Source organism: Gigantopelta aegis, chromosome 7, assembly GCF_016097555.1.
Source record: "Gigantopelta aegis isolate Gae_Host chromosome 7, Gae_host_genome, whole genome shotgun sequence".
Classification (NCBI taxonomy): Eukaryota; Metazoa; Mollusca; class Gastropoda; order Neomphalida; family Peltospiridae; genus Gigantopelta; species Gigantopelta aegis.
The window spans coordinates 38,558,665-38,570,628 of NC_054705.1; the positions used below are offsets into that span (position 1 = coordinate 38,558,665).

The 11,964-nt window shown below is 39.3% G+C and overlaps 1 protein-coding gene across 1 annotated transcript; it reads right to left on the minus strand.

Annotated features, from left to right (window-relative positions):
* Positions 1-502: 502 nt before the first annotated feature.
* Positions 503-6,401, minus strand: LOC121376982. The gene is made up of 2 exons (XM_041504798.1): positions 6,245-6,401; positions 503-1,833 (listed from the first exon to the last, which is right to left on the minus strand). Coding segments are annotated over exons 1-2 (594 nt in total). The 5' UTR covers positions 6,246-6,401; the 3' UTR covers positions 503-1,240.
* Positions 6,402-11,964: the final 5,563 nt, after the last annotated feature.

Here is an 11,964-nt window from a genome sequence, read left to right on the forward strand (position 1 = left end):
GCCAACCTAGTAACCAACCCGTCAGCCTAGCTACCAATCCACCAGCCAGCCTAGCAACCAACCAACCCGCCTAGAAACCAACCAGGCAGCCCTGCAATCAGCCCGCCACATAGTCAGTTCAATCAATCACTACGTAGGCCTAAGGGAGTTAGTGAGTTAGTCAGTGACTCAATCAGTCAGTCTTCTAGTCAGTCAGTCAATCAGTCAGTAAGTTAATCAGTCAGTACATCAGTCAGCCAGTATGCTAGTCAGAAAGTAAGTTAATCAGTCACTAAGTCAGTCAATACGTAAGTCACTCAGCAAGTCAGTCAGTCAGTAAGTTAATCAGCCAGTCGTGTAGATAGTAAGTCACTCAGTCGGTCAGTCAGTCAGTCGGTCGGTCAGCTGTTAGTCAAGAATACGGTCAGTCTTTCGGGCCCGAGGTTAATAAATGATTGTCTTGGCAGTCTGTTTCTTGGTCAACCAATTAATTACGACGATAAAAGCAACAAACCAAATTACGCAGGTTTCAATTCAGCTTTATTTATTTATTTATTTATTACGTTGTTACAAACATGCACGAGCACAATACACCGTCTAAAATACGAAACTATCATAAGGCTCCATTACTGATGATCATTTACTGATCATTCTGATGACGTCATTGTCAACATAACTGACACCAAACCGTTCATTTCTTACGATGATTCCGACACATTTGATGATTTTGTGTTACATAAAGAAAGTCATCTTCAGAAACAGTCCTACAGATCCTTCCATTTTTTCCCATTGTCTTTCTAGCTGTTTCTTAATACTGTTATGTCCCTTTAAATAATGTTTGCAGTATTATCTCGTCCTTTAATAAGCTCATACAGATTTAGGTCATCAGCCTTCTTATCTTGATCTACAATCGATTTTCACGCGAAGTAGTACATTGTTCTTTCTCTTGCCATTGGCTTAAACTCCATCTCATCGCACATTGGTAGCAGCGAAAGCAGTTGCTATAGCATTTTGCGAGAAGCTCTCTAACCCATGGTCGTCTAATTCGGACCAAGGGTCATCCAGTTCGGACAAAAGTCCAGCCAACACGGGTTAACGGCCAGCCAAAACGAGTCATGGACCGGGCGATACGGGTCGCGCACCAACGAATACCGACTAGGACCGTCGGCAAATTGCGTCGATGCCTTGTCGTCGTTTTCGTCGGCGTTTTCGTCGGCGCTGTCGATGAGTTTGATACATCGGCTCCGCGGGCGATCACATGTCATGTCTGTCTGAAATCTCGGTAGAAGATCAGCGAGCTCACGAACGATCCGTCTTTCATGCGCCCGCCCATGGGGAGACAACCCACCTGCTGGAAACCGCCGACGGTCTCGATGATTTTGATCATGGCCTTGTTGTTGATGAACGTGTCGACGTACATGCCCATGAAGCCGAGTTCCCGCGCGAAGTCGACGCACAGCTTGAAGCAGTGTTCGCCGATCCCCTTGCCTCGCTCGCTCTTCTTGATGATCACGAACGGATCGGCGACGTGCGTGCCACGGTAGAACTTGCTGACAGTTATGAGGAACGCGGCCACCATTTCGCCGTCGTCCTTGCTCATGACCGCGAAGTTGTAGCTGCCGGCGATGTCCTGGCGGAACTCCTTCTCCGAGGTGTATTCGTCCACGCCGAAACCGTTTCCGGATTTCGAGGCCTCAACGATCATGGCGAATGTCTGCGAGAGCTGGGAGTCGGTCATGACGTCAATCAGCAGGACACGCCCATCCGGAAGTGACGTGGTAGTGGGCACGATGTCGGTCGCTCGTTTTATCTTCGGCGTCTCAAGCATGACGGTTTGCGATGTGATCAGCTTCACTGAAAAGATAAAAGATAAAACAATAATTAATAATTTTTAAAAATGATAATTTGTAATAAATTATAATCATAAACGGTATTAAAATAGAGGCACAATAAAGTGTTAGAAACAAAAGGGCACTTTTAAACTAAAAATATCACTTACATTTCGAATTGGGGGGGGGGGGGCGGGGGGCAATGTCCGTTCGGTCCACCACACCCCCTGCTAAATGCAGCCCCGGTATGACCGAAGATATATACAAGAAAAACGCGTCACAGCTAGAAACGTAAATTATGTACCGTACTTCCGCTTCAATAAGATTTAATTATTGGCTATGAGACCCGTTTTCTTGTTGGAGGGTCAAAGGTCGGGGGCTTAAACTTTTAATTACGCTCAGATAAACTCGATTTACAGGGAACATATCAGAAACTATTTTAAGGTAAAGTCGAGCTGATTCTTTCGCAACTCGAATCAAAATTATGAATCGTGACCTAACCGTCAAGGTAAAACTGGACTAACGTCAGTTCTGTTGATTTCTCCGTTCAGCGACTGCTACAAAGACGTAACATTATAAACAGCTTCGAACAATCATTTCGTTATCGCGCGTGCGTGGCATGGACAGGTTTATAACACAACTGTCATGGTGATAAGTATGATCGTAATATGTATTACATCTCGTGACATAACACGTTGCCATAGTGATGATGACCTCTTGATTAACGGATCAAATCGAAATGACGTAACTGATAACTGTATTCAAAATCCATGGAGCATTTTGCAAACCCTTATAAGTGGTTATGTAAAAAAAAAAAAAAAAAAAAAAAAAAAAAAAAAAAGAACAGAAAGAAAGAAAGAAAAAAGAACGCATTACATTAATTATTAATTAATAATCAATAACCAATACACAATTGCAAACAGTTTTCGTGGCTATGTAAAGAAGAGTACACATACTAATTAATAGTCTTAATAAACCCAATAAATGGGTTAGTGATTTTCCCAAACATATGTTCTAAGCCCAAATAGTCTAATTCTGATTAATCTTTGTGAAATATTAAATAATTACTTTTCATTTTATATTGCTCTTTTAAACATTTCAGATAAAAAAAAAATCGAAATTATTACTTATGGCTTTGGATATTAAAAAATATATATCTTCCTGTATATAAATATCTTCAACAGCTTTTTAAAACTGTATTGATTTTATTTTGTGATTTCAAAAGATTTTATAGTGTCTGGTGAATGGGCCGATATTTCACCGTGAGAGTGAAATGCGTCATGGGTAATGCTCTCCAGGTGATGGCGGGGAAAACAACAAAACAAAATAGAATGTACAAAAATAGGTGACGTCGCGTGAAGGGAGTAGTAAGTTGTTGCACAACGTGGTGAACTAAAGGGCATACGTTAAAAAAAAAAAAAAAAAAAAAATAATAATAAAAAAAAAAAAAAAAAAAAAAAAAAAAAAAAAAAAAAAAAAAAAAAAAATTGAAAAAAAAAAGAAAAAAAAAAGAGGGCCCGGACGGGGGAAAAAAAGGGGGAAAATAGGAGGGGGAAAAAAACAGAAAGAAAAAGAGTAATAAAATTTAAAAAAAAGAAAAAAAAAAAAAAAAAAAAAAAAAGAAGTAAATAAACTAAATAAAGGAACTTGAAGATCGACTATTTATTTATTAGCCAGAAAGAATTCACTACGATATCCTCAACAACTTGTTTATTCGTCGTGTGTAAAAGAGAAACGCACTAGCGATGAAAACCAACCGATCACATGAATGGCTATTACTTGGGAGGTCAGTTCCAGGTCAGCGCACGTGACACACCGAAGTGTCGCGCACTGTACACAAACCGCGGGAGGGCCTATCTGCTCATTGATGCGAATATTCTGTTAACTGGTCATAAGTTTCTGCTGAGGCAGTTAATAAAACAAAAATTAGCGTCAAAAATCGTTCAAGGTTCACTTTTTGTGTCCCTTTTTACTGGCGGATCCAGAAAATCCATTGGGGGGGGGGGGGGGGGGCAATGCCATGAGGCGGAATGCCAATGGAACATTGGGGAGGTTTGGAGGTGATCGTAATATAATGAAAATTAATATATAATAAAAATTATAACTGTCGCAAAATTTAGGGGGGGCGGGCCCCTGCCCCCCTCTAGATCCGCCTCTGCTTTTAATAACGGATGAGCACGCTTTTTGTTTTTGGTTTCAGTGTGGGAGGGGGTGGGTGTGCTGCTGCTACTGGAGCTCCCCTCCCCCCCCCCCCCCCCCCCCCCCCCCGTCGCTTCATACGCCAGTGTTTTTTCGCGTAAATTATTCCTTTTTGTAAAAACATTTTGTCGGTGCACCAAAGCGGGTGGAATTTCACTACACACATTTATCGGGTTATCCACTATGAGGTAACTTGACACCGATAAATACAGCTTACTCGGCTCATTGTGTTAATACGTGGAGTCGGTCACTGGCGTAGTCAGAGGCTGAATCCGGGGTGGGCGTGCCTGAACCCTTGTGGATAGGGGCACGTACAAAGAGTTTCCCAGCCCAATACGTGGAAACAAACCATATCAGTAACGTTATCTTTCTAGAAGCTACAGACGTCAAGGGAGGGAGAGGGCTTAGGTCGAAATGTCCTCTAATTGTTAGTTGTAATTGTGGTACTGTTATGGCACTCTACCACCAGATCCTGTCTTGGACTGGTACATCAAATGTTGTGGTATGTGCTGTCCTGTCCATAGAAAAGTGCATATACAAATTCATTGATGATCTTTTTTGATAGTAGACTACATGCCAACTCTGTTCTGTATCTCAGTCTCTGTCTGTCTGTCTGTCTGTCTCTGTCTGTCTCTGTCTGTTTATCTCTATCTCTGCCTGTGTCTCTGTCTGTCTGTCTGTCTCTGTTACTCTTCATCTCTCTCTCTCTCTCTCTCTCTCTCTCTCTCTCTCTCTCTCTCTCTCTCTCTCTCTCTCTCTCTCTCTCTCTCTCTCTCTCTCTCTCTCTCAGTATCAATATAACCACATGTTAGACACCAAAATAGCCGTAGTTTAAAATGTGCTTGTTAATTAAATATTCGTTGTTCTTTTTCCATGGAGCTACAACCCGCTCCCACATTTATTAAATAGCATTAACACGTGAACTATGAGTCACGTATCAAGTGTAAGCCCTATTACATCAGCCTATGTCGATGTCATCATTTGATCAATATGTTACAGCTTGACAGTCCTACAGAAACACATGTCTTAACTTGTAAAAATAATTTTTCCAGATTTCGAAATATAGCTACAGTAATAACGCAGATATTAAATGTTTTATAGATGTAAATCGAGAGATTAAGCAATCCAACGTTTACGCTGTCACATACGGGAAATATATTATATTACAGTGGGTTTTTTTGTCTGTTTCATTTTACATTCTGCAGTTAGACTATTCGCACCAAGCTAGGAACCGTCATTCTTTTTTTATTTTATTTTTTTAAATCTTAAATCTGACAACTTTAACATCTGAATACAATTTGCTGGGAGGAGGTGAGGATGGTTCGGAGATCGAACCCCACCTGCTGAAGAAATTATTTTAAAATATATTTTTTCTAGCCCCGCTACAGTACAGATCCCTGCCCTGCTAAGATTCCTGCACGCGCACCAGTAAACTCAAAGATAAAAGCGAGAAAGAAGACGTCATAGTGATGGGGTTGACGTGCGTCTATGCACCCATTCCCTTCCTAGCTTCTTCGTTTCACTGCGTGTATAATACGCATAACATTCTGTATTTTCTATCAAAATCAACCTATTATAATACATTATAACTCAAATTTGGGAAGGTTGGGAGCATACACGTACGAGACGGGGGGGGGGGGGGGGGGCAAGGGGTGCAACTTCCCCCTCTACACATACACACCCTTAGTGATGGAGCAAAACTTCAAATTCACGAAAACAATTATACAGATATTCGGGCAAAATGTGCTAACCTGAGATCTTTTTACCGTGTATTTCTATCATTCTACCCTCAAAATTAGTTGTAAGCAATGCTAATATGAATAAATGTTGTTATCCAGATTCGGGCATTTTAGTTTAATTCGGGGAAAAGCCAGCCTCCCCCATCCCCGCCCATGAAGCCCCATGGTTGAGAGTAGGCGAAAGTAATTAAATAACAAATGCATCATTAGTAAACGAATAGAGCAGTTTAACATAAATAGTGTAAATATTTTAACTATTTGAGGAACAAAATATACATTACATATGTAATACATGGAGCTTTTTCACTTTAAAAAAGAAGTAAAAAGCAAATATCTGAAAAATCGAGAGCGCGCGAGAGAGAGAGAGAGAGAGAGAGAGAGAGAGAGAGAGAGAGAGAGAGAGAGAGAGAGAGAGAGAGAGAGAGAGAATAAAATAAAATAAAATAACACAGACACACAAAATATTGATTGTAAAAAGTAAATGTATAAATTACTTACTATTTTCTGCTTAGTAAATTCTGCAAAGAAATCCAACTGTTTTTCTTCTGTCAATATGACTGTATACTGTATACTGATAATAAATTACGCTTCTTTCTTTACAAGTCTGTTTTAAGGAGTGAAGGTCGGAACGTAAAATCCAGGTATATATAAGCCTCGTTAAAAAAAAAAATACACAATGCCACTGCGCACACTTCTGCGCATGTCCTCATACATATCATAAACATTACCACGTGACTAAAAGTCTCACGGTTTTATATGTCAGTTCTTATCGACCCTGCAGGAATGTGTATGCGATCTTCACAAAAAGTCCCGAAAGTCTAGGCCGTGTTTTCGCTGGCACCTTTCGCCGTCAAAACATCATGACATTTTAAATAACTATCGCTATCTTCCGGAGCTAACTGGTGCGACTGTAATTGAGGGGGGAAATTCGAACAACAACATATCGAATAACACCTTATTTGTTGTGGTATAGCCTAGTGTCTATTATTAGTACGATGATTATTTTTAATGCAATGAGTCATATCAGTTAGAAATTAAACCTGTGTGTATTTAATAGATATTGATTATTGTCTGAAAAACAAAATAACAATAAAACAACAATAAAACAACTACAAAAAAACACACAAAAAACAAACAAAAAAAAACAAACAATCCACACAGCAACTGACCTTTCGTGTGTAGCGAGTTGACCTTACCCTCTCAGGAGATGACGCAACTGATGCTAAGCTGTGACAAATTTTTATTCATGAACGTTCTCGAATGCTGCTCTGTACGCTGAATTTTAGCCTTTATACTGGATATTTATGCCAATATCATTCGTTCGTTGTCTTCTTGATTCGTTCATTCATTCACTCCGTCGATTGCTAAAACGCTCGCCCACTACCTCACTTGCTCACGGAATTGCTCACTCACTTGCTCACTCACTCCCTCATTCACGCCCTCACTCACTCGGCCATCTAAAACCTGCACATTCGTCCTTCGTCCTTTCATCCGTTTGTTTACTGTTAAAGTTTGTGTTGTTTAACGACACCACTAAAGCACACTGATTAAAATTGTATAAATCATCAGCTATTGGATGTCAAATATTTGGTAATTCTGATATATAGTTTTAGAGGGGAAACCCGCTTAATGGGTTTTTTTTCTCCATTAGTAGCAAGGGATCTTTTATATATGCGCCACACATACCACGGTCTTTGATATACCAGGCATGGCGCACTGGCTAGAACGAGAAATAACCCAATGGGCCCATCGACAGGGATCGATCCCAGACCGACAGCGCATCAGGCGAGCGCTTTACCACTGGGCTACGTCCCGCCCCAACGTCTTTTTTATTGGTTAATGAATGAACGAACGAACGAACGAACGAACGAATGAGTATATGAGTGAGTGAATAAATAAATAAATGAATCAATGAATCCATCCATCCATCCATCCATCCATCCATCCATCCATCCATCCATCCATTCATTCATCCATCCACCAAACCACCTGTACGTACGTCTGTCCATTCATTCGTTCGTTCGTTCGTTCATTCATTCAGGGGCGGAACGTAGCCCATTGGTACAGCGCTCGCTCGATGCGCGGTCGGTGTGAGATCGATCCCCGTCGGTGGCCCATTGCGCTATTTATCGTTCCAGCCAGTTTCACCACGACTAGTATATCAAAGGCCGTGGTATGTACTACCCTGTCTGTGGGATGGTGCATATAAAAGATCCCTTGCTGCTAATCGAAAAGAGTAGCCCATGAAGTGGCGACAGCGGGTTTCCTCTCTCAATACCTGTGTGGTCCTTAGCCTGACGCCATATAACCGTAAATAAAATGTAGTGAGTGCGTCGTTAAATAAAACATTTCTTTCTTTCTTTCTTTCTTTCTTTCTTTCTTTCATTCATTCATTCATACATGCCTTAATCCATACCTATCGCTCACCGTTCATAAATGGAGTGCTGATAGCGATCGACGAGGTTAAAACAGTTGCGATTAACTTGATTTACTATTGGTAACACTTGTATTGGCTAAAACAATATTTATTGATTACGGTTGTACAAAATAAAGATATTTCAGAGCTGACAGAACAGAACAGAACAGAACTTTATTACACCCAGGCCCCTCTCGAATATATTTCTTTTAATTAACGCCCCTCTCGAAAATTGTTCTTTTAACCAGCCAGTTTTAATCTACTAAAATTAGTCACAATTAGTGCAATTACTGTTGTATGTCCATATACACCAGACTCGTAGGAACGATATCGGGGGTAAGGGTGGGTGGGAGGAGTGGAGGCTGTAGTGAAGGGTCCACATTCTTTACTAGGGGGTGGTGGTGGTGTGTGTGTGGGGGGGGGGGCGGACACAAACCATGTTTTTACCTTTATTTATATAGAGTAGGACAAAACACGTACATTTTCGCCCTTAAAGGGACATACCCTAATTTTTAAGCATTAAAACATTTCACTATTAAAGCCGTTTATGATCACTAAAATCAAACATTACTTATATTTTATTGTTTACATAATCCATTTCCGTACAACCGAAGAAGTGTTTCTGGTCATCCTGGTGTTTTAATATCACAAAATGCATTTTTCATATTTTTAAAAACGCACGTGATTCTGAGAAATAACAGTTATGGAGTCGAGTTCTAGTCTATTTTAAACGATATTTCACCGTTTCAACGACACAGATTATTGTTTCGCTTTCTTGTAACGTGATCCAAATGTGTTACAGGTTTGTAACTTAATCAAACTTAGTGTCCATTTTTACGTGTTGAAACTAGGGTATGTGCATTTAAGTGTGTGTGTGGGGGGGGGGGGGGGGGGGGGGCACAGGCCACCCCTTGTTTTCTACGGGCCTGTATAACAGTATGTATATAACAACACTATGAGTTGTTTCTAACTGAAACAAAATACTACAGTAGATAGTTAATTGCAATGTTTACCTAACAGATCTTTACACCTGGAAACTAGCCATGCCTAATTGAAAACAATATGCTGTCTTAAGCAAGTGTTTTTAACGGCTTTGAAAGTAAATTGCGGAAGGTTGGTGACTTGCTAATTAGCATACAACAAGCTGCAGGTAATTGCTTGCGTAATTACTCAGACTCAAATGGTCAATATTTATTTTTGTCTTTGTGGAAGATTACTTTAACAGTTCAAGCACGGTCCGACAGACATTGGACTTTTTTGTTTTTAATTTAGGGTATTAATTCGGTTTAACTACATGTATCATATTTAGGGTCGTTTGTGAACCTTTGACATCCCCTGCATGAAGGGGCGAAACGTAGCCCAGTGGTAAAGTGCTCGCTTGATGCGTGGTCGGTTTGGGATCGATCCCCGTCGGTGGGCCCATTTGGTCTATTTCTCGCTCCAGCCAGTGCACCACGACTGGTAAATCAAAGGCCGTGGTATGTGTTATCCTGTCTATGGGATGGTGCATATAAAACATCCCTTGCTGCTAATCGAAAAGAGTAGCCCATGAAGTGGCGACAGCGGGTTTCCTTCTTCAATATCTGTGTGGTCCTTAACCATATGTCCGACGCCATATAACTGTAAATAAAAATGTGTTGAGTGCGTCGTTAAATAAACCATTTCCTTCCTCCTTCCCCTGCATAAATTCATGCTGGCACTTTATAGTAAAATTTGTTATACCGGGTATATATAATAAAAAATATCACAAGGGATATATCAAGTTCATTAGGTGCTATAACAGTGAGGTAATACTGTTTTGGATGGATTGAAATAAAATAAAATATTAAGTTCGCTAATCCATATCCATCCTCCTTCACCCCTCTTCACCCCTCCCAGCCCCTACCTCCACCACGTCCGGAAAAGAACCAGCGAATACTTCTGGGATGAGCGGCGGTACGAAGTCACCGGAGGTCACGTTCAGCCCGCAGCAAATGACGAACTACATTTTTTTTTTTTTTTAATTGATTTTTTAAATACAGGTAAAATGTAAAACGGAAATAGAATAAAATGTTGAAAATTATTTAACTACTTGATATACATGTGTTAACAACTGCTAACTCGTTTATTATATACATATTTATATATATATATATATATATGTATATATATATATATATATATATATATATAATATATATATATATATATATATATATATATATATATATATATATATATATATATATATGTATATACTGTATTAAATGCTATATTAAACAATAGGTCATGACATGCGAAAATTTACAGTTACAAAAAAAAAAGTGCTACGTCATGTAAATAGGGAAGTGAAGGTTGGCAGGATTTGTTTTCAACTATTATACATTTTCCCTTCAGCAGTAAGGGATCTTTTGTATGCACTCTCCCATAGACAAAAACGTACATACAGGTAGTACAATACCAAATAACTTCCGGCTGGGTCAAAGTTCGAGGTGCACCGAACTTTTGATAGAGAAGTGAACACCACAAGTCCTATGATTGGTTATAAATGTGAGTGTGTTGGTTGTAAAAAATAATAGTTTCATCTGGGTAAAATAAATGTGCAATTTTATTTCATCTAGTACCAATGTGTCAAGTAGCCTTGTGCTTGAAACATGTATGGGGTACCTGTAAAAAAAAGTACTCAAATTTTGTGCGAAACTAGGGTAGTCATAGACGCTACCCGTTATCTCAGAAACGAGCAGCTTGACCCCCATTTTTTTCTGATTCACTTTAAGTGTAAGGGGTGGTAGTATTTATATCCGTGGCGTTTATGTCGGTTGATACGTTGCAGGTAGGAGTTTTAGCCGTATATGTTACTATTGTCGTCTATGGGATTTGATTTGGTAGTGTACACCCTACAAATACCAATAAACAAGTACATGCGTACTATATCTTTGTTTTCAAAGACCTAAAACGCTGGAGGTAATTGCAATTGTGTCAAGTCTTTGTACTTACAGAATTATGTTATTTATTTATTTACTTTTGTTTTGTTTATTTTATTTTGTGTCCTTTTTTTTCTTCTTTTTTTATGGGGGGGGGGGGGGGGGTGGGGGAATGTTTGGCGTTTTTTTTGTTGGTGTTTTTTGATGGGTGTTTGGTTGTTTTTTGGTTTCAGGTTCTTTTTTTTCTCTCTTTTTTTTCTTTTTTTACAACTGTCTGTTTAAAAGTATTTGTCTATTAAAGCATGCTTCAACGTGTCCGTGACTTTAAGTGGATTTTGCCATTCAAGCCGTAATATGTGTTATCAGTGACTGGCCGGAAAAACACGAGATACAGACTCGAAAAGACTGATGATTTACAAACACAACACTTGTCACGACAAATAGTCAATAAAACCGGTTATCTATGACAGAAAGTAACTTTTAAACGTCCCCTCTCGCCTCTACAACCTATCTTCAAACTGGGTATCTATGATAGAAAGTGACTTTTAAAGGTACCCTCTCGTCTCTACAACCTATCTTCAAACTGGGTATCTATGACAGAAAGTAACTTTTAAAGGTCCCCTCTTGTCTCTACAACCCATACTCAGGGCCTGCAGAGTGTAGGCCTATTTGCAGCTTTCTTGTTTTTGTTTTTTTAATGTTTTTTTTTTTGTTTTTTTGTGTGTTTGTGTGGGGTGTTTTTTTATTTATTTATTTATTTATTTATTTATTTATTTATTTATTTATTTATTAAGATATACCTGTTGTAAATAGGTCTTTGTCGTTGTTATGTTGTTGTTATTATTAATCAAGAGCTCAGATGCTATTACCCTTGCTGTCACTTCTGGAATACATTGCTA